Source organism: Manis javanica, chromosome 9, assembly GCF_040802235.1.
Source record: "Manis javanica isolate MJ-LG chromosome 9, MJ_LKY, whole genome shotgun sequence".
Taxonomy (NCBI): domain Eukaryota; kingdom Metazoa; phylum Chordata; class Mammalia; order Pholidota; family Manidae; genus Manis; species Manis javanica.
This window is the reverse complement of record NC_133164.1, coordinates 105,453,502-105,477,930: the sequence shown is the minus strand read 5'-3', so window position 1 is coordinate 105,477,930 and position 24,429 is coordinate 105,453,502. Positions and strand designations below refer to the sequence as shown.

General features: G+C 40.7%; 1 protein-coding gene across 1 annotated transcript in view; it reads right to left on the bottom strand.

Moving 5' to 3' along the window:
• Positions 1–21,768, bottom strand: part of DCC (DCC netrin 1 receptor) — a 1,116,938-nt gene extending 1,095,170 nt beyond the window's left edge. The window contains exon 1 of the mRNA XM_037016530.2: positions 21,027–21,768. Within this exon, the coding sequence (XP_036872425.2) occupies positions 21,027–21,117 (91 nt within the window). The 5' untranslated portion in view covers positions 21,118–21,768. The remainder of the gene's footprint in view (positions 1–21,026) is intronic.
• Between the last annotated feature and the right edge of the window lie 2,661 nt (positions 21,769–24,429).

Here is a 24,429-nt window from a genome sequence, read left to right as displayed (position 1 = left end):
AGGCATAGTTAAGGTGCCACAGAAGCAAACAATTAACTCCCATTTGTTAAGAGAAGAAATCTCTGATATTTGAAAATCTGTTTGATAAAATTTGAAGAGAAATGAAGGCTTAATGGTGACATGGCCATGAGAGAAAATAAGGAGGAAACTAGCAATGCCATTGTTTCCCTGCCTGCAGAGAGCTGATAGAATCTTAGGCTTAATACACTGTCTCCCTGTGACACTATCACAGCAGGAAAAGTCAACCTACATTTATTTCCACCTACATTCCAAGGGAAGAGCATTAATCATTTCTTTGGTGTTTTCTGCACTATTACATCATCATTATCATAATCAAATACTGAGGGTCTGAAATAAAGAAAAAATTTTCTTAAGTCTTCTTTATGTAGCTAATGATTTCACTGGGGAGAGTCTTCACATGTATTAGCAAAATAACACCAAGCTGTACATGATTAGTAGCAAATTATTGTAGTAGGAAGCATATTTACTCAAACCACTGTGGACTTGAGTGCCTGTGGACTGCAGAGGTGTAGGTGAGGAACATGCAGAGGGACCTCAATGAAGAGGATGGACTTCAGGACAGTTACTCTGATCCTCACAGGAGCACACCACTCAGTCCTTTGGAGCAGATTCGGAAGTCACATGAAAGAACTGTGGTGACACTGGCTGTTTCTCTAATAACATTGCTGACACATGTGCAGACCCAGCTCCTAGAATATGGTAGAGGTTTGAACAGGAGGCATGGTTGAGCTGGCATTAGAATGGCACTTTGCAAACCGACTTGCATACATATCACAAAGGATTGTTAAAATGTAGATTCCAATTCAGCAGATCTGGGATGGAACTGGAGTTTCTGCATTCCTCACAAGAGGCCATGTGATTCTGATGCTCCTGGTCTGCAGGCCATGCTTTAAGAGGAAAGGTTTTAGAGACTAGATGGGTATTTGTGAGGCCTTGGAGTTAACTTTCCCTCCACATGGAAAGAAGACAGCCACATTAGTACTTGTCTCTCTTGGAAGGTGATCTGCTTTGTGGAGATCATTTTCACCTTGATCGTGTCCTCTAAATCATAAAGCAAATGGTTGAGTTTTTGTTTTGTTCTTACTGTTTTAAGATTTATCTATTTGCTTATTTGGTAAAAAGAAAACAGAGTCAATATTTTAATGGGATGATAAAATAAACATAACTTTGCCCAAGTTTCAATAATTGTATGGTATGTAGTAAAAGTGACAAAGACTGAGCAAAACCCATGCCTGGTGGTTCAGCATGAGGGGATGGAGTGAAGGGGACATTTCTTCTACAGCTCATACATTTCCATAATATTTGAATTTCACAATAAGCATATAGGTCTTTTTAGGCAGAAATTATCATAAAGATAAGGATACAAACAAGCACAAAACTATGAGAGGGTTAGGCCTTCATTCTACATGGCTGTCAGTTCTAACATCCTAGTAGTATCATTTTTGCTACTGTGACCATCTGTGAGACAAATTAGGCCACTTGGTATATACTTGAAAATTTTAAGAAACAGAATAGAATCAATCCATTTTAAACTTTAAAGTTTTAGGATTAATTTATTTTCACTGTGTATTTCATAGATGAATCCACTTACCATATCTAATAATGAGCAAAAACAATGCATTCTTACCAGCAATCCCAAATTGGTGCTTTCCTTTCTAGCAGTTGCAAAATAATAAAATGGTTCAGGAACTGAACATTTGTATCCAATTTCACTTTTGGCTTAGTTAAGCAAAATCATCATCCCTGAATAAAGGCTTCCAATGTTTTTCGAACAAGGTTCCTTGCTGACACAGCTCTTTTTCATAAAATCATACAATGGTCCCTGATTTTTTTTTTAAATGATGCACCATCTCTTTAACAGAAAATTGGGTTATTGATTAATTGATTATGTGCTGCTAACAAATGCCAACTTAAGCACGAGTAAGGAGATGCTATTGAATGTTCATAACTCAAAGCCTGCAAGACCATGCTACATGGTTGCATTATTACTGTCTCCCATTTTAATGAAGATATAGCACAGCACTCTGTTGACCTAATTTACACAATATATCAAAACTATGTGAAACAGCCTTATACTACAATAGGGGAGAAATTACCACATACATGCAACTTGCAGAGGTAAGCCTGATTGTTAAGGTTGGACATTAGCATCCCAAAGCAGTAGCTGGAATGTTATTCTTTTATAAGGCGGCAGTGGATTTCTTTTCGGGGAAAGTGAAAGTGCATGAAGGTGTCTTAAAACTTGTTAGTGAAAACTGTGACATTTGAAAATGATTAACAGAAAATTGAGTTTTATTTAGTCAGTAATCTAGAAGTGTGTAAAAAATAGCTCATATGAAAATACCACCTATTTGGAGAGGAAAAGTGAATATTATAAAAGTAACAACAATATAATAATAACATCTACTATTTATCTAGGAATTACAGTATGGATTCGAGAACATCTGTTTTGAAGCCAGGAATTGAATCATAGGCCGGCAATTTACTAGCATGGAGCCAGGGGGAATGCTCACCTCCTGGTGCCTCACTTCCACCACCTGGAAAAGGGCATACTATTAGTTGGCATAGTATCAGTTCCTCTCTGTTTTACTGGGAGGAGTAGCAATGTGGTAACACATAGCAGTTAGGACTGAGTGTTAGGACTGAGTGTTATCTGCACATGAAAGAAACCCCATCATAGTGGTTTAAAACCAAACAGAATTTTAATTCCTCACATTAACACGAAGTCTAGAAGGGATTCCTGAGGTGGTATTGCTGAACAAGAAGTCATCATAGACTCAAGTCGCTGCTCAGTTCCTCCTCATTGGTCATCATAGGTGATGTAATGAACTGGCTGTTCCAACTTTGGGCCTCACTTCCACTATCCAGAAAGGAGGAAGTGACTAGGGGGAAGGGAGTGATTGTTGGGTCAGGAGAGCAAACTTCTTCCAAAATCCCAAGGAGTCTCCTGATTCTAGGCCATTTGCCAAAACTATGTCACATGACCACTCTTAGTAGGAAGGGAGTCTGGGAAATAGGGTTTTTTAACTGGCATTCTGTTGCTCAGAATGGAAACTACCCTTTTAATAAGTAAGGAAATAACTGGGTAATAAATATTTCAAATGCAATGTCACTTTAAACCATGCACTCTTATAAATTGGCCATTATTATTAGTCTACTTTTCCTGTACATTATATATGCTTTAGTATCAGTGTGACTAACCATGGTATATGAGTCCAAAAGCACAGGCAATTCTTTGCAGGAACTCATTTATATAGGGGAGACTTAAATACTACTTAAAGAAGAAGTTCCATGGACAACCTGGAGACAGAAAAGCTACATCTACAGGGAAAAAGACTGTGACATTTGTCCTCAACTTCAGCCCTTCAACTGAGTCTGAACTGCATGCAGGGAGAAGTTACAGACCCTAGTTAAATTACTATTGTCTTAAAGGCAGTAATGATAAAATTTGACAGAGAGGGAGAGAGTATCAGGACACTTTGTGACTGGACATAGTAATGCTTTGGCACTGGAAAGGTTCTAGAACTTTAATGGCCCTACACAAAACTGCAGCAGTCATTCAGCAGAGAAGACATGGCACCTGGCAGGAGATGGAAGTTACCTGAGGGCATGGGAGAAGCTCAGTGGGCATGCCAGACTGCCAAACTGTAGGGCAGTGATCGTCAGGTCAACCTGCTGATGTCATACCTGCAGGGATTCTTACAAATACGTAAAGAAGGCACTGCCTGATGTTGAAGGTTTGTTTTAGAGGCTGAGAGCATTAGCGACAATGAGGAGTAATTCAGATTATGTACGTTAATTTATTTAATCCAGACTAGTGCAGTACTAGATAGTCATGCTTCTTACCTTTTGTTTAGTGCTCAGTGCAAGTCAGGTGATATGCTAAATAATTTACATCCAATTTCTCAAAGGTTATGAACACTCTGATTTAAGTATTGTTTTCCTACTTTAGAGATGAGGAAACCAAGGCACAGAAAGGACAGAACGGTAGAGCATTTTGCCCTAGTTCTCCCATTTAGGAAGTTCTAGGGGTGGGATCAAGTCTGACACAAAATCAAACCCTGAGCTCAAAGATAGTCTCAATAAATAGCTACCATGATTAATTTTATGAGAGACTATACAGCAAAGTACAGTGGTTGTCAAAGTTAAGTATCAGAATGATCTGAAAAGCATGTTGAAAAAGCTTTCCTAGTCCCTCCTGGTCTGTCCAGGGCCTCTGATTCAGGTGGAGGGAAGCGGAGCCTGGAGATGTGCATTTTAAAACACACACAAGTGGTGATGACGCAACCACACTTTGAGAAACAGGCAGAGACGCTAAGGGTTATAGAAGCATCATCTATAATCCTCAGAATAACCATAAAAGGGTGAGATTATCACTCTTATTTTAAAGAGGAAGAAACAAGTTTAGTGGCAACTGTTCTCAGTGTTCCACTTAGGAAACAAAACAGTATTTTTAATTTTTTTATATTTTATAATAGTTTTAAAAATACAGAAACATGGTGAAGATATTGCAGAAAGTTTCTATACACCCAACACTGAGTTTCCCAATTTTAACAACATATTAATGGGCTATGTTTATTAAGATGAACGACTCAATACTGACGCATTTTTATTAATTGAAGCCCACACTTTAGTTAGATTTCTTCAGTTTTACCTAAAGCTCTTTTCCTTTGCAGGATCCCATGCAGGACAGTATATTACATTTTGTCATGTCTTCTTAGACTTCTCTTGGCACTGATAGCCTCTTGGACTATCATTTTTTACAACCTTGTTAGTTGTGAGAAGTATTTTGTGGAATGTCTCTCATTTGGAGTTCGTCTGTTCTTTTTTTCATGATTAAACTGGGATTGTGCATTTTGGGGAAGGAAGATCACAGAGAGGATGTGCTGTTCTCATCACATCATACTAGGGGTACATGCCATTACCCTGATTTGTTATTGTTGACGGTGACCTTGAGCATCTGACCTAGGCAGTGTTTGTCAGCTTTCCCCTCTCCCCCAACCCCTGCCTGCTGTACTCTCTGCAAGAAGTCACTGTGCACAGCCCACACTGAAAGGAGTGAGGGTTATACTCCACCTCCTTGAGGGTAGATTATCCATACAAATTTTTTAGAATTCATCTGCACAGGAAATTTGTCTGCTCCCTCCCATTTATGTATTTATTCATTTATTCATTTATAGCTGTATGGAGTCTTGAATATTTACATTCTGTTGTTCAGCTAATTACAGCTTTGGCCATTAAGAGCTCTCAGTTATCCCCTGTGATCCTTTGACATACTCCTTTATTTTGAATTTTTCTATTTCTCCCTCTTTTTTTTAAAGAACTTCCTTACTTTCTGGTACTATAAGATGCAATAGGCTTATTTTTTTGTATTTCCAGCCTAGGTCCTAGAATCGGCCATTTCTCCAAGGGACCCTTGTTTCCTTTATTGGAGGATCTATTTAGAAATTAAGATTTGGGTGCCAGATGACTTTTTTTTTTCTTTTTTCTCTCTCTCCCTTTTTTCTTTCAGTGCATGCTTGTTTGGAGAATAAAACAGTGGAGTGCCCTTGCTCTTTTTTTTCCCCTAGTCTTTCGGAAGATGTCAGATATATACTAGTGAGTAGATTAAAAGTCGGGAGACTTTTTTTTTTTCTTACAGAACTAGTAACTTCTGTGTGGTCTTAAATAACAGAACACCAGCCTTTATAACCTCATTCACAAAACACATGCGGTGAATTAGGTATTCTGTCCACTTTTTAGAGGTATGGAGAGATGAGTTTGGATACCGGATGTGAAAATAGAAACTATCAGACAAAAATAAAGCAACATCATCACTTATCAGTTAGTAATTCTCATAACCTTATATGACTGAGTGTTTTGGAAGAAAAGATAACGGAAGAGCTATTTAAGCTGAAAATTCTGGGCTGGGCTACCTGCCCTTTGGCTATAAAATATATAGAAAATCTTTTACAGGCTAGCTAACAACCCTTATGCATTAGTAATAAAGGATTTGGCACCCTGAACCAAAGTTTTCTGTATGTTTTGAAGCTATGCTGAAAGGAAAAAAGATGAAAACATTAATTTCCAGCACAGACTTATTCCAGCAGCACAGGGGCCTGAATCTGCTTTCTCAGGTATTAGATTTCAGAGTTCAAAATGTGGTGCATGAGCCACATCTGTCCTTTCCTGAGCAATTCGTCCTTCAGAGACCTCCCTAAAATTATTGGGTAAAGTATTACAGGTAAAACCTCTTCATGTTAAAATTATATTATTTATGCTGCCAAAGTAACTTCTCAGGTGACCTTGTCACTCCTGCACCCCTTTGTCTCGTAGGCTATCACTAATCTGCTCAGGAAGAAGCTCGCAAACAAAGGAACCTTTGCTGGTGATGGAAACTAGTACCTGTGTCAAGGAGATGGCTGGCTCTTGAAAGTGAAGTGTCCGCCATCCCTCTTCTTGCCTTCCAGAGCCTGAACAGGTAGAGACGAGTGTCCACAGAGGAACTCTTTCTTCCTCTTCAGTCACCTTGCCCAACAGACTCAAGCCCTCTTCCTTCATGAAACCTTTCTGTTCTCTTCCTTTCCTCTATCTGAACTCCTCACTCATTTGGTTCTAAATACGTTGTCTCGTGACTCTGCTTACCTTTCGGTTTTTCATATTTAAATCACCTAGGTCTTATTTCCCCAAGCATTCTGTTAAGTCTAAAAGAACAACAACAGTATGTGTGGCTTGTTACATCAACTACAGAGGCCAATAAATACGATAAAGCAAACATGACCTCAACAGACATCTGCTGAAGGAACAGATAAAAATAGAAACAGCTCGATGCTCACTATGTGCCAAAGACTAAGATAATCCTTCAGTGTAATACACTTTTCATTAACTTATTCAGCAACGTTTTTCTCAATTTTAGGGATGAGGACCCTGAACCATAATGAGGGTCATAGAGTTAAACCTTGGTAGAGCCAAGATTTTATACCATGTGTACAAAAATGATTCATGGAATGGTACAAGAAAGGTACAAGAATGATTATTCTTCCATTTGTGACTTTGGGGCTCAGTTAACCTCCCTGGAGCAATGTTTCATTATCAGTACAATGAGGTTCATGTCAAACAATGGCCGAGGTCCTTTCCTGCTTTACTGGTGTGTTGAGACACAAGTAGTAACCTTTTCATTCAGGGTGCCTCTAATCTCCATCATCTGTTCACTTCAACAAAAATAACTTTTTAAATTTGTTGACATATCCCACCTCTTAGAAATGGTTCTCCTAAGAAAACAGAGAGTCTATCTCTGGGATTATTATCTAGGAAATAATTATCCACCCATTTTATCGTGTGCTATTTTCATACATTTGAGTTGACAATGTCCTAGATGCATTAGTAACAGGACTTCAAGAGAGCAAACTCTATAGACTTCACATATTTGCATTTTAATATTTGCAAGATTTGTTTGATTTTGAATTTTTCATAAAAACTCTGGAATGTTGCCAGTAAAATTAGTAATAGTACCATGTAAAGAAAAAAAAGGAGAAAGGGAAAAAGAGAGTAAATTTTGTAGTTAAAAGCAGAGTACTCTAAAATGTAGTGTATCCTCAACTGAATCTTTCATGGCTTGTGTACAAGAGTAACTTCAGATTCTGTGCAAACTTGAGAATAATCATTAAATGGAAATCAATTAGTCAATATTTGTTAAATGATTATGCACCCAGCACTATTCTAGGCACAATGAAACACAAAGCTAAAGTATTAGAGAGGAATTATCTAACAAATATGTTATCCTACCATCTCCAGGAGATATCCTGATATTGAAAATAAGCTACCTGGCTCTGACAGATTTTTGACAATGTAGTTGGCCAAAAAAACACCTCTCGGTTTTGGATATGAAGTTTGACATTAGCACAGTGCTATGGGTTAAGGACTCTATGACCCAGATACTTTGGCCAGGGTATAAGTTGTTTCCAACTTTCCAAATGGGCACCCATCTTCTCTGGACTGTTGGTGCAGCCCCTCATAATAGGCCTTGCTGCCAGCCCCTAATTATCCCTCCATCTGGCTAACAATATGCTGTCTGAAACACCACTGCCCTGCTGCAAACCCTTCAAGATTTTGTCCACACCCATCCCTACCACAGGTACCTAAATTCAGGTGACCAACCATTCCAGTTTATCTGGGGCTGTCCTGTTATTAACACTTAAAGTCCTGCGTCCTGGGAAACCTCTCAGTCCCAGGAGAATAGGAAAAGCTGTAAACGCTGCAGCAGGAAGGGTCTGAGCAGCGATGCTCTCTCACACTCCTATTTCTTTGCATGTCCCACTCTCCCTGCCTGTGATTTCTTCCTTTAATTCTTTCTTGAGTATTGATTCAATTATCTGTCTTAAGCTATAAGGTATGAAAGGCATTTTTGTTCCCTCTGAGAAGCAGTTCACCTCTCTATAAATAGAACTTTTCTCTGGGTGCGGGGTAGGGAGAACCCAGCAGCCTTACGTAACCTTTCACAAAAGCCCTGCTCAGTTTCATCACACCCAGAAAAGGCCCTACAGTTCATATGAGTTAGGCAGGAACTCCTCTCACCAGGAGGAACACTAGTGATTTTCATTCAGATTGCGTCTAATCTGCACAGCTGAGCCCCACATTCTCCTCTTGCAGAGTCTGGTTTGGAGCACATCAGTTAAAGCTCCTCTGTGCCAGTAAGTGCAGAACGAAAGCTTCAAAACCTCGCACTGAGCTTTCTGTCTGTAAAGCTTTACCCTTCTTCAAAAACCTGTTATGCCCCTTCTCCCCTGCCACAGAGGTCCAGGCAAAGGAGCAGTTGGTCTATTTCATGCCCTGAAGGACACTGCCAATCAAAGGGCCAGGTTCAGCAAGGAGTGGCCCGTCAGGGTCTCACTTTGAATACCTGTGTTTTTAGCATCAGACCTGGGAGGCAGAGGAAGGGATGGGAAGCCTCCAGGGCCCCAGGGCCCCTTTCAAATGTCTGCTTTTTTCCTTGGGTCTGAGAATTTTCAAAGAGGAATGAGGATGGAGGGAGAGGAAAACATGGGATGAAAACCAGCAGATCCTTTTAAAATGTGCCTTCTTATCTTGAGCACTGATGAGAAAAGAAGGGAAAAGGCAGTCAGAACACCCAAAGAGCATTTTCAAGCGCTTTTAATCTCAAGGAAAATGAAACATGTCACGGCCTCCAAGAAATATGCTAGCCACTAAGTCACAAACCACAAGACTTTGATGTTTCACAGTTTGCCACTGAAAGACCAGCTCCTGAAGCCAAAGCCTCCAAAGAGGCTGCAAGCTAACAAAGACTGAAGCAGTATGGATGGAGCGTTCTTCCACTGACTCAATTTTCACAAAGAAAGAGACACAGGGTATTTCCTTCGGTGGGTTTTCAGCCTCCTCAGGCAGTGTTCTCAGTCACTTGGCACACTCTAATCAATTAAATCTGGGTGTGGCTGGAGTTTCTGCATTTCTAAAAAGCTCCCAGGAGAGGCAAATGCTGCTGGTGAATGGACCACCTCAAAGAGCAAGTCCCTGGGACACTGACAAGGGAACTTGGCTGCACTTCAGAATCACCTGTGGAGATTGAATAACTACTTGTGCGAGGCCTCATCTCAGACATTCTAAATGTGTATGAGGTGGGGCTGGGCACTGACAACACAGCCAAGGTGAGGTTCAAGCCCCTCCTCCAGAGAGAATACCTTCAGGACAAATTCTACCTAGCACACCCATTAACCAAGCAAGCGCTAGCTTCCAGGTGTTCATGTTGAGCGGATGCTGGGATTAACGGGTCTGCAGGAAATGGATGTGGTTACCCAGAGGGGAGTTAATGGAAGAGGTTAATTTGGATGAGGAATCCACAGGAAGTGTGTTATATGGTGCCAAGTTTGATCAGTACTGCACTGTGTCAGATCTAACTTAGCTGAACCTGTTAGCCTCTAAACCTGGCAGGGAATGGATTGTGGCCCACAAAACCCTGGCTCAGGAAACTAAGCAGGTGCTTAATTTTGACGCTGCAATTCAAGTCTATCCTATTTCTATGTCTTTAAAATCATCAGCTACAACAAATTAAGGAGGGGTCTAAAATGGCTTGCCATGAAACTTCCTATTTATAAAGACTATTCCAGTATAAATGTAGTCTCTATTAAGATGATACTAAAAATAGTTGGAGTTTGTGAAACACCTATTAAGTGTCAGGCATTGAGACAGATATTTTATTTTTATCTAACTGTTGGAATGAGTTTTATCTCCAATTTAAAGTTGGGAAGGAGAGCTTGATTTTGTCCCCATTTTACTGATGGGGAAGTCTAGGTCAAGCCCACTTGCTGGGAGGCTTTTCCCTATTGGCTGCGCCATGCTGCTCATCACTACGGAAGACCACAGGACCCCGCAGCTGACTCCTTTGCAACTTGAAGCACTGGAGGAAAGGCTGAAAGCTAAATGACTTCTAAACGAGCCATAACTTAAAGCTAAAACAACACTCATCCATATTTTTAAGAAATAGTAATGGAGAGAAAATACATACGAAAGGAGCTTATTAAGAAAATAACCTGCGAAGATGTAAAAAATTGTATCTGGTTCAGTTTTCTGTTTTAATTCACAAAGAGTGATCAGATACATGTTTCAAAGGAGGCTGCAGGAAAAAGAAATGTACCCATGACAAACCTACTTGTACAAAAAAAGGTGAGACCCCATTTCCTCTGCTCTGTGAAAGTTTTCAAAGTGGAAGCAACCTGTTACACATGCTTATTAATAATCACCCGCATTTATCTAGCTCTTTACACTTTTCAAAGTTCTTTCCCCTTGTTACATTAGTTGTGCCCACATAACCCTATAAGGTATTTCTAGACATATAGGACAGATAGGTTCATAAATTCATAAATAATAAGAAAATCAGGGCAAGGACTACCTATGCATTTGCAATTTCTAAATGAGTGTGCTGAGAATAGAAAAAGGTCTTTGTCAAGAACTCATTTGATTCATTTGACCATTATTTACTGAGGATGAGTAGCTAGTATGTTCAAGAGAGGATCCAAAGGTATTCTCCAGCCTCAGCTAAGCCATGACCATGCTTAGTTCTAGTCCTTGAATACACTAATTTTGGAATTCACTATGCTTCTTCCTAACACAGTGCCTTTGCACTCACTTTTCTTACCTCACATTCTTTCCCCTGTTCCTCCCAAAACATCCCCTTTTTTTAACTAAGTTAACTCATTCTCCACATGTCAATCACAACCTCCTCAGGGAAGGCTTCATGATCTGCTCTCTCAGCCACTTTCCTTAATACTTTACTTTTTTTCAAAACCTTTTCTCATTTGAAATTATGGATTTATGAATACATTTATTTAATTAACATTTCCCTCCCACTAGGCACAAAGCTCCATCCCCATCTTAGCATGGTGCCTGGCACATACTCAGGAAATAAGGGAAGCAAGGGCCATAGGAGTCTGGGGATGTATTTACAGCACCAGTCTGCCAAATCTGCCAGGAAAAACTCTGATACCCTCATTCTTACCATACCTATAGCTTGGTTTAAACATGACTGACAACTTTTTCCACTCCCTTCTCTTTGTTTTTGTTGTGCTTTGTTTTGTTTTTGCCAATCAATCTAAGGATGTAGCGATGAATGAATGGGCTCTTTCAGCCCATCTGGCTACTATTAATGTATTAATGATATAGTGCATAAACACTGTAATTAATATTTTTCAGAGTCTGCCCACTTTGTGTTTCTGTTTTTAATGAGTACTTTGTTCTGCTGTGTATCCTATTTAACTACATCTGCGCCTGCCTTCTTCCCTTGATGATAAAACCCTTGGAGGAGAGAAACAAATTTAAGCCTTTCATTTAATTCTCTGTAACTCTTATCTTGAATCAAATTATTGATCTTATTTGATCCTTATAATACCTCAATGATTTTGTTAGGCATTAACAGTCCTACCTGAAAAATAATAACAAAATTTTAAGGGAGACAAAATGTGTACCCATGAATGACTATACAGCAAGTTAAAGACTATGCTAAGTCTACATTTTCTAATATATGGCTTGGGAGAGTTTACTTAGAATAGCACATTATATCTTTCTGATTACCAGAAAGATATAAACAAACTAGAGGGAGTTTAGGTAAGAGAAATAATCATGATTAAGCTTCTGGAGGGGCATGAAGATAGATGAAATGAACTAAATATTATAAGATGGTTAAGTAAAGACTAAGGGGGAGGCAGGAATGATTTATAGCTGGAATTACCTAACAAACTTCAGCTTGGAAGAGGCAGAGTGTCACCAAGTGGGGGAAACAGGAGACAGGAACTGAGTGACAGGAGCAGTGGGAAGAGCATTTAGAACAGGACTACCCAAGATGAATTGTAAATAAATTTTTAACAGTAAAAACGGATATACTCCTGAAAAGTTTCCCAAGGGAAACAGTGAACAAACCATCCCTGGAGACATCTCAAACCAGAGAAAATAACTTAGAAATTGTCCTGCAGGGAACAGCTCTGCCCAAACACTAGACATGAAAGGGAAAGCTTGCAGATTTTCTCTCTAATTTATATTCTTCTGGGATCCCATGAGGCTGAGAAAAGATGTGGGAACAATGGATTGAGGACTCCGGGTGCAGGGGGTTTGCTTAGATGGTTCAGCCTTGGCTCACATCTCTAATGAGTCGGCACACAGGCAATACACCAGAGAAGCCACTGCCAGCATCTCCAATACTTTATTTCATCCAAGGCCCTTCATTAGTCTGTCCCATGGGAAAAGGTGAAACAATTATGAACCCAAACAAAAACTGGGAGGCATACATATGCATATGTGTGAGCATGGATGTTTTTGAAACCCACAGTCACATTTGTAACAATGATCCTGACCATTTTTACCAACAATGATCCAACAATTTTACCATGTTGGAACAAAACCCAAATTCAAATGGTAAGAATAGGATTTTTAACTCAGATTTGGTATATACCATTATAACTATGATTCAGTCACTTTTAGTTTCATTACACTTGTGGGATTTATTATGTTCCTCAATTTAAGCCAGGCACCCCAGCATCCTGCTTGCTTTAAGTGATATGCTACATAGACATAATAAACATAGATAAGGCAGGGCACTGACAAAGCAAGGGTAGCCCTAGGTGATCAATAATCTTCCAATGGCTAGAGATCTCTGTCACAGTTTAAAATAAGTTTACACCCTGGAAAGGTGTGTAAGGGAAGACTGGGCTAAAATAAACATGATACAGTATCAGGCAACACCTTCCTTAAAAGTTAGACTACTGATAACATCTAAGCCTAAAAGCAAAAGGTTGCTTAGAAGGAAAAACAGAATAACTGCTGATAATATTGGTGCCTCAAAGCAAACGGCTGCTCAGCTGAAGAAACAGAGTCCTAGACTCATCCTGTTGAAATCACAAATGGCCAATAAATTTATGGGAAAAAACATTCAACTTATCCACAATCAGCAAAATGCAAATGAAAACCACAGTGAGATGCTAAATCACATCCACCAAATAAGAGCAAGTGAAACATACAATACCAAGTATTGGTGGAAACATGTAACAAAGGTGACTTTCTTTTGCTCCTTATGGGGAGTTTCAATGTAACCTGGCATTGCCTCCTAAATGTAAAAATGTCCTTTCCACGACCCAGCAATTATATTGCTAAATATGCACCGTCAACATGGTGGCAAATTTCTTCTGGGAGACATGTACAAGAATGTTCATAGACACATTATTGGCAATAGTAAAATATTGCTCTTTTTCCCAAAAGCCCATCAATTGTAGACTGGATTACATGTGATAAACTAATATCATGGAATATTATATAGCAAAATGATTTAAATAAAGCAATATGTATCATTATAGATGAATCTTAAATATTTTATGTTTAGCAAAAATGCAAGCCAAGAAGAATATACACATTATGTTTATTTTCTAAAGGTTAAGAAGAAGCAAAGTAATATGTTAAAAATGCAAAGCTGTAAAGAGAGGAACTAATTAACACAAAATTAAGAAAATTGTTGTGCGTATGTGGATTATTTGTTTCATTATAACTGTTATTAATTTTATTTATTTTAATTAATAAATCAAATAATGTCAAAATAGTAATATAACTAGAAGTTATCTAGTCCACATCCTCACTTAACAAGTAAAAACATGTTGTGCAAAGAAAAATGGCATCCAACATAATACCAGATACTGCAGATTACCAAATACTACAGATTCATTTGTTAAAAACCATTTTTTTCCCCCTCTAGTGAGGGACTCAAGTCTGGTTTAAAATCTTTTACTTTAGACATAATCTCAACAGAACTCAGTCTCCTACTTCTTAGCAAATCAAAAGTAGAAAAGACAAGGATTGCTTTGAAGAAGGCTTACAACAGGGAGAAGTTCCAGCTGGACATATACAAGTAAATAAAATGCATTTTATAAGTCACGACTAAAAGTCTTAAGAAAATAAAAGCAGCAGCCTATGGTTATTTGATGGAAAAAGTGAACACCCTAGTCTGATATAATATCTTCATACATCATGCCTATAACATCAGATAATATAATAACTGAGCCATAGTGATGTCTTAGATGTATTAAGAATAGGCTAAATTATCCTAAATACATAAGACAGCTAAGTAGGTAGATAAATAATTTTTAAAGACTGTGGAAAAAATTATTAAAATATAAAAAATGCTGGCGTTCAATGAGAAAGTTCAGTTACTAAGAAAAAGGACTTGAGTAAATAACATTTATACTAACCATTTAACTCCTTTACTATAAAAATGTAAAAGCAGATTTAAGAACATTCAGATACCAGAATAATTTGGAATTGATAAGTCCTCTAATCAGGTCACAATACACCAATGACTTGATATTTTCATTAGATTGCATCATAAAGATTCAATACACACAACATCTTTGCCCTCAATACTCTGAAGAATAGGCTTCCAGCAAGAAACAAACTTTAAAGGATGAATAAAAGACAAGGGTGAAATCCTCAAAGTGAAATGCGTATCTCTGTTAAGTCCCATCAAAGTAATCATAAGTTGTATACAGGCCCTTCCTCCCTCAACACTGTGAAATGACAGAGCAAGCAAGGAGTCACAGAATTTGATGCATAAAATTAAGCTGAACTACATCACAACAATAAGAAGTAGGCTATAGGCAATGGGCTTACAGAATTTAGCAGAGAAGAGAATCTTTCCCACCCAAGTCATGTCATTAACAACGGACTTCAAAAATATGATCAATAAACATGGAATGACTTGGTGTGTTTTCCAGTTGAACTTCCCCCCAAGAAATAGAAGCTGTGAATAATATGGCTTTTTGTAACTACTTATAAAAAGCAACAGGTCCTACTAGTATTACCATTAGGAAATTACCATCAGTGGTAAAAAAAAGTAATATTTAATCGTACATGTTATTATGTTATTTCTAAACCATACCACTGGACAGAGTTCAGACATTTCTAAACCACCAAGGAAAACATATTTACTTAACTGTTGAGTTAAAGGGGCCTGTTGTTTTGTTTTGTTTTTAACTTCAGGCCAAAATTTGTCAAAGAAGTTTAAAGCACTATAGTAATTTTGATCATCAATCAGCCAACCTCTACCTCTGCGTTAGTAAGGGCTAAACCAGAGAGACAGATGACAAGGCATCCACACTCTTCCGTGGGAGCAAGCAAAAGTGTGTTTCTAAATTGTGCTGTAATTTGCCTGAGTGCTGCAATTATAAAGGGGTATCATAATTTGCATTTTGTTTTTTGCTATTTCCCACTTGGCATAGGTAACATGTAATTTTATCTTGCACATTTTTACAAATTGGCCTATAGGTAAAATAATCTGGACAGTTCATCCTTCTTACTGACAAGTTAACATTTGCTTTACTTGAGGCTTTGTTTGAAAGAAAACATCTTAAATGCTTTGGGTCAGTGCCATGCTACTGATATTATAATACCATTAAGAAATGCTTTGATCTCTGAAAAGTAGTTAACTTTGAAGAAAATTATATTTCTATTATTCCAATCCAGTAACACCCTCCTTAAAAAAAAAATTACATACCTTGCTTGACACAACCTACTACTCTCTAAGTGTTCCCTTCTATCTCTTCTTAATGCACATGAGCTCTTGAATTTCAGTAACACAGAGGCCACAGATTCGAGTCTCCTGTGGTAAGAGTACTACTTAGCTGTCTTTAGAGCACAGTTTAACATGCCACCAAAAGAAACACTTAGGAAAACTTAAAAATTTGTTTTTAAGGCAAATCTCCATAACCTTGCAAGGTGTAATACAGCACGTTAAATACAGTGCCGGTGGACCAGGACCTTGGATTCACAGTAAGGGTCTCCTGGAGAGCAGAATTGATGCTACAACAGTTCAGAGAGGAGAGCGGTGGCTCTGCAGGGACAGGCTGCAGAGAGGTAAGCAGCCACTAAGCAGGCTGGAGAACAATTCACTGGGCATAGTGTTTTCTAAGTCAGTGCATTTCCACCAAGAGTTAGTGAGATCCCAGGCTGTGATTTATTCAGGTATTACTGTGTGACAATGCATGAAACCCTGCACTGCTCCTCTGGGGAATCATAATGAAGAAAGAGGGAAAATAAAAAAGGAGATTCCACATTTATATTTTATGAATTGTAAATGTGCAAAGTATTTATCACCCCACTTCAGGGACTACAGTTTATTTCCAGAACCAAGTGACTTTTTATCTTTAGATAATTAATCAAGTAATCCTCAGCAGGCTTTTGTCATTATTCTTTTTACACAGGCAGAACGAATGTTTGCTGAAATTTACATACACAGTTCATCTAAGAGATTATCATCTGAGGTAGATTAATCCATCAAAAATTTATCATTGTTGCTGGTAGCCATATAGCAAATACCAAAACAGCAATGTGTTCCTTACTTGGCACAAGTTTCTAAGAGTGATACAGGCCATACTACAGAAAGTGAGAAGATCTATAGGTATACAAGGAGCGCTCACTTGCTAGTGAAATAACAGTGGTTTCCGCAAGGGTATTTACCAGCATTATCTTAATTCAGCCCAAAGGCATACATCTGGGCAGCGGCACGGAGGGTGGGAAATCCTCTCCTCTTGCTCTGTGTATGACTGCATTTTACTTTAAGATAATGCCAGAAACAACTGTACTCATTTCTAATACAGTTATTCTATCTGAAAAGCATGAGGAAGAAGTTTCACATGCAGGTTTAGGATGCAAGATTCCCCAACGAATATTTGCTTTAAGATGTAATATTAGGGCTCACTCTTCCATGGAAGGAAACAGCCTTTTCAGAAACTTCAGCACTGCCTGTGAACATGTGGCACCATCTAAAGATAACAAGTGTTTGGTGGAGAACTCAGGATTTAAATCAGGGTTTATTTCCAAAGGAAGGAGACAGCACTAGATGACCCCACTGCAGGGAGCAGAAAACATTCTGGGAGCGAATCACATGATTTGAAAAATCTCAGCCTACTGAACACATGAGAAAAGAAATGCAGGCCAGAAAAGAAGAAATATTTCCTCTCATAAAAGATGCTTTTGAGAATAACTAGAGTGCCGGGATTCCCTTGGAAGATGCAGTGGCATCCCTTCAGTCTCCAGAAACAAGTAAAAAGAACCTCTTCCACCCAAAAAATCACCACTCCAAGTTGGCTGTCCAGCTTCCCACTGGCCGGAGAACACTATATTACAGCCTGCAAATACCCTGTACTCTGGGAGAAACTTTCAGCAGGCCTTCATGCAGGAACACAGACAGGATTACAGTTCTTCCTCTTCAATGAAAACAATAGGGAAGTTTGCTGAAAGGGTCACTTGCCAGAGAATAAATGTAAGTCAAACACACTGAGAAGTTATAAATCTCTCCCCAGGAAAAAAAAAAAAATGCCTATCAGCTGCTCAAGCCAGCCCAACTTTTAAAAGCATTAAATGCACTAAACCTAATCTATTCACATAGAGCACATGTGGTGGCTGTTCCGCATGCTTCATAACTCAGAGGGCAACAGCAGCTCTGTGGGAAATGGATGCTGTGACAGGTCGCTGGTGATTTATACTGCAGCACTCACAGAGGAGTGGACAGCCAGGCTGCCCAGGCGCCCTCAGGTCCTGCCACGCTCCACTCAACAGAAGACCCAGATGGGGGCACTTTGCTTGGGGGATATAAAGGGGGCAGACAGGAGATGCAGCAAGCGTCATTTCACCATGTCCAGACCACAGAAACTCTCATAATTTTTTCAATAGGCTGTAACTCAAACATATACATGAAGAACTAATTAATTAATATATATCTGCTATTTCATTCATTAACATCTAACATCCAAATTTTTCAACTTATCTGAGACTCTGGGACTCTACTTAGTACCTTTGTGCTGTGACTCAAGTCAAATATACAAGAAGATGACTTCTTACAAAAGCCAACTAAAAACCCAACGTCCTCCCCCCACCAAGCTCTCAGCCTATGCTGGCACTGTTCAGTGATGCCCTTTGTTATGTCACAGCAATTTCACAGAAACCCACAGCAGCTTTAGACTTTGTCTAGGAAGTAGGAAAATACCTAGTCCTATTGTGCTAGTCTCCATAATCCTTTGTTACCAATCAACAAAGTCTTTAAAAACATCCTTCTGAATGGGAATTTCACTGCCAGCAAACTGGGCACTTGGCCTTTTTAAGGGCACCTCCTACTGGTCCTTTCATAGAGTGAACTATGCTTTCTTCATCAATTTCCTGCCATGTTCCTGAGGGGAAATTGCTACTAAGAGAAAGAGGAGAAACAGATTAATTAGCAAAGACCAGAGTGATGTGAATTAACATCTCAAAACTGCTCCATCCACTTTCCTCAGACCTGTGAAAACTGCATCATGATTCATAAGCAAATAAGAGAAATGGATTTAGAAGTATAGAGGAACTTAAAGATTCAGATCCACAAGCCTATCCATGGGCATAGCCAATGTACATGTGTATTTTTGCCTGCTTTTACAAGCCGACTTGTCTATTGAAGAGGATATTAAAATAAAGCAGAAATACTCTATGGCTCGAACTCTCTAGACAAGTAACTTAAATATGGGGATATTCAATTAATGTAGATATTGGCAAAACATATATAAATCCTTCTATGCCCCCCACCCTTCACCAAAGTCACTTGCTAAATGGCTTTAAAATATTTTAGTGTAATTGACAAAATATCAATGATCATTTTTGAACATTGTGTGGAGTGCAGTATTTTCAAGCCAACACATTTCAGGCCCAGCCTGATAGACTGTCTACCCAGGAGGGATGCCCCTTCTGAACTTCCCCTCTCCCCTCCTCGGTGGCCTCCCAAACTGTCGGCTGGCACAATCTATACAGAAGGAGGGTCCTCCTCACTGTTTAGAGTCTAGAGAGGAGGGAATTTAAAAATGACACCTATTCATTACTACGAGGATGGCCCCCTCCCACCTTCCATGGGAGTAACTGACGAGGACAAAGCTCCGGGAGAGAGGAGCCAGGGAGGTGGGGAGGGAGCGCGGGCCGCTGGGCACGGGAGGCGGATGCGCGAGCGCGCGTGCTCGCTCGCTCACACACACACACACACACACACACACACACACACACACACACACACACAGGCGCACAAACACATACACACACACAGAGGCGCACAAACACATACACACACAGAGGCACGCACGCTACCCTCTCTCGCTGTGTCTGGCAAAAGAAGGTGAGGATCTGCGCGGTGGATGCACAGACTCCCGCGGACGCTTGGCCGCGCCAGGATCTGGGGAGCCTCTGTCCAGCTCCACGCTTCCCTGTCTGAATCTCTAGCCACCCAGGGAGGCATGAGACACATTCTCCACTAGCGTTTGCAACCCTGGGCCATGCAGCACTTAGAAAGAATAAGCAAGTCAGAGCTTCAAGCTCCCGGGAGACTTGCAGTGATTTACAGTCCATTCCCTGTTAATACCCAAGGCCTGGGTCGAGGGGTTCCTACCCAATGCCTGGCCCCTGCCCGCAGCTCCTTTTCTTTTGGATTTGGGCAAAGGCTGTTTCCGAAGGGATCTGAATGCTCCTCCAGCTGCTCTGCCCTCCTTCCCCGCCAGGCCTGCTTCCTGTACCCCAGTGGCCATCTACACTTGGGCTGAGCCCGGCAAAACTGGCCAACCTTACAAGGAATCTTTTTTTCTTTAATTCTTTTGGCGGTTGAAGCCCCCATTCATATTCGGAGACTGCAGCAGCCCTGAACAAACCCTCAGATCCCTCTTTCTCCTGCGATAACCCAATCCAATCACCAGTTTTGCTATTTTTAATTAGAAGCTGCGCTTGCAAAGTGCCATGGCCAGAGGTGCCCGTTCCCAGGAATATCAATCATTTGGAGTTTGGAAGTGTCCTGGAGGTATTTGGGGACTTAGCTTGTACAGACTGCATTCACTGTTTAAAAATGAAATAAAACACTGCCTCCATCCTCCTGGCAACTCTGCACCTTTCTCTGCACCGTTGCCCCCTTCTCTGAAGTACCAAAACACATCAGCCGTCCCTTCCTCGATTGTCTATCAGCGAGTCTAAAAATCCAAACCAAAGGCACGTAATGACATACAAGCGACTCGGCTCCACCATCCACAATGGGCACAGACTTCCTTAAATCCCCCTAGATGACCTGCTCCGCTTGGCCCTGTTGCCCCAAGCCCCTCTCCTTCAAAGGTTTCCTAGGCTTTAGGGACACAACCCAGTTCTTTTCAACATCCCCATCACCTGCCTCCTCCCTGCCCCAGCCAGCCAGGTCTCTAACCAACCCAAGTATTTGCAAAAGCAAAGAAGCAAGAAAGCACCAGATTAAAAAAAGAGTGAGGGGCGCCCCTCTCCCCAGCCACCAACATCCTCCACCCCCAGTAAAAAAAAAAAAGTCTTCCCATCTTTTACCATTGTTGAGGAAATGGGGGCAGAGAAAAAAGCAAACATCTTGCTGTTTCTGCTTCTACCCCAACTCTACTACTCGCCAAATGAAATGAGAAGGGAAAAGGAAAGGGGGTAAGGGGGTCGGGGGTGCACCAAGAAGAAAGGAAAGGACCTCTTACCAGAGACGTGAAGATGTGCGCTGAGCAGGATAGCTCCGAAGAGTACAAAAGCCAGCTTGGGTACCCAAACACATCCAAGACTATTCTCCATATTTCAGCCAACACCTTCGGGGCCGGGGGTCCTGGGCAGCAGCGGCACTCACACACATGCACACACACGCATGCACACATGCACACACAAACGCCAAGCCCCTTCGGCTTCCTCCTCCTCGTCCTCTTCCTCCACCTCCCCTGTGCCTCTTCTGCCTCCGAAGCCTTTTCTCTCGTCCACTGACAGAATCAGCAGCAAAAGAAAGCAGCAAAAAGTTCCATTCGGTCCAAGAGATTCCCGAGCCCAGTAAAACCTCGGAAAACTAACTCAAGGAGACAGAGGGAGCAAGAAGAGGGAAGCCTGCTCTCCGCGGGGCTTGCGAGGCATCAATCAACAGAATATCCCGGAGGGATCAAGAGGAGATGGAAAGCAATCCTGTGACTGGGCTGTGCATGAAAAGGTTGAGGCTGTTTTCCTGTCCTCTGCTGGGTAAGTTGAAGAGAAAAATCGGTGCGAGAGCTGGGGAGGCTGTTCGTTTTTCTCCAAGAGCCGAGGGGACCGAGGGAGGAGAGGCGGGGGCTGCGGGGTGGAGCGCTCTCACTTGTTACTGGGGTGTCCGCCAGCGGTGTGTGAGCTGAGAGTTGAAGCCATACTATCCATTGATTCGGAGAAGTGGAGGGCTGGGAGGGAAAATGTGGAGACCGGAGAGAAGCGCACTGGATCAGGCAAAGATTCCACGGGAAGGTGGGTGGGGGCAGAGAGATGACGGCGAAGGGAAAAAAGAGCGGTCGAGGAGGCTTCCAGCAGCTGCCTGGTCTACATATCAATGAGCAGGGATGCCCTCTGTGGGCAAAGCGTGGGAAGTCACTTTTGTCAATGGAGCCGGTGAATATCCTGAGCCTCGGGGGGTTTTGCGGCTACCTCTTTTGACACTCAACGTTTGGGAAATTTTGTTTATTTGACTGTAAATCCTAGATGGGTGTTTAAACTGGATCAGATGGCCAGGGCATTTACTTTTTCTCTGCCCTCTGTATTATTTAAACAGAATTTTTCATCAGGAATCATGTACTCCAACTTCCTTCCAGGACAGGTGGGAAACTGAGGTCCAGAAACTCGAGGGACCAATACTATTTCCCGATATAAAAGCTGGGGTCCTCTTTCTGTACTCTGTCTTATTTCATCTGTGCTGTCCTCTACATATAGTTCAATGCTTTCTTCAACAATTCTTAAAGCATTTACCATGTTTGCAGCTGTCCTGTTAGCTCCTAGGAAATACAGATAATGCTATTTAATAAGACAAAGCCTTTATCCTCAAGGGGTCTGTGATCTGTTGGAAGAGACGCATAAATGAATAATTATGAAATATCATGATAAATATGGTCCATTAATGAGGAGGTGCTCTGGGGGAACAAGAGAGACACTTTTAGTCCTTGTAACATGAATAAAGCAACCACACACAGAGAAAGCAAGAAATTTAGGGAAGGCAGTCAAACTGTTTTAAGCTGGCTTTCTCTGCATATCTTATCTCCATTTCTGGACCTCAAGCTCATATTTTTGAGAGAAGAGGTTGCATGTCCTTCAATTTTGCACCCCTCAGAGACCTACCATAGGACTTGGAATATGGCACATGCCCATATGTTTTTGCTGAATAAGTGAACTTACAAATGAATGAATTTTTCCAGGAAGGAGGCTGAATAGAAATGCTACTCCAGTAAAAGTTCTGTCTCCTAAGGAGTCACTCAGCTGCCAGGTCCCTCCATTCCCCACTGTATTAGATTGTCTATTCATTCTGTCTGCCTCTTCCCCACACCTTCTTGTCACTTTCTCAAACTCATTAGTTTTAAGAAGAGAAAATATGAAGATCTCCTTAAAAAGAAGGGGAGAGAAGTGTGAAAAAAATGGGATAAAATCATAAGCAGAAAAAGTCTCATGAAACTTGAACTGGACAACAGTGTTTCTAGATCATAAGCCATGCCCATCCCTTCCTATCTAAGAAAAGTTAAAGTAAGTAATTCTTTAAAATGGAATGAAACCCTTCAGTGACCCCCCCAAATTTCCCCAAACACCCAATGCCTCCCTGAGCTGCAAATGAGGTCTCTGGAGATGCAAGCTCAGGGGTCTAGAGCAGGGATCCTTAGCAGGGTCCATGGTCTTCCTGGGAGGTCCCTGCTGACAAACTTCAGGGAGTTCATGAATATCCTGAAATTTTATGAAAAATGATTGGCTTCTGGGCACATACTCTTCTTTTTTTTTTTTCCCTTGGGGAGGAAATCTGAAATTTTCACTAGATGTTCAAAATAAGTTCAAGCACGCCCCCTGCCAAAATGATGGAAAGGAACACTGGGTTAGAAAGTATGGTATGAGGAAAGACTTGTAGTCTCCTCCTGAGAGAGTCATAAAGTCCTCTATTCTCATCACTAAAAGGACGTCCACAGAGAACGGGAGGGTAGGAACCAAAAATGGGCCATGCTGTTCAAACCCCCTTAAATGAACACTACTCAGTCTAACACAGGATGCCTGGTGGTTAACTCCTCTCTATGGTCCTAGACTCCTGTACCCTGAGTAGTCCAGGCCATCTGCCCACTGATGGGTGCAGGGCTAGAAGACACCTCTTTTCCCTCTGGATTGTGAGCTTCTAAGATCCTCAGCTTCTTTTCTTGGATACTAATCTGGGTGCACAGCCAGCTTCTGACAGCTGCTTGCACTCATTTTCCCAATACACCTGCATTCTTCTTAAAGAGATGACCCCAGCTCGATTTTGGAGTCTCCTCTTGGAAACAGTATTATCCACAATATAGCAATTTAAACACGGGAGACATAGCATCTTCCCATCGCTCCTCTCAGAGGTTCAGGCCCTTCCCCCAGCTTCCTTATCAAGAAAAAGAGAAACCAAAATATCAGACAGGAAGAAGAGATAAATGTGAATACCACAAAAGAGTCTAGTATCATTAATCCTCTTCACATAGCCTTCACAACATTTGGTGCTAAGAACCCACTTTGGGGGTTTCATTTGGCAATAAAACATTCAGATACTCAGACACACTTTTGAGTTCTGAAGGCAAGTTAATCAATACTTAAATGTATTCAAACCACATGTACCCTAAATTATGCATATATGTGCCTATTTGGGGATGGGACATCTAAAACATTGAGATTTTCTGAGATTAGCTCAAGAGGATGAGTCAAATTAAAAATATGTAATTCCTTTTAGGATCCCCAATCTCCATTATGAAACTACATTTCTTGTCCTACCTTTTAATTCAGAAAATTATCCTAAGTCTATTTCTATTCTCCCAATATCATGATCTGATTCTAAAAGATGCTTTCTATTATGTTTCAGAAATGTGTTTGCAAAAACAATAACATCTGGTC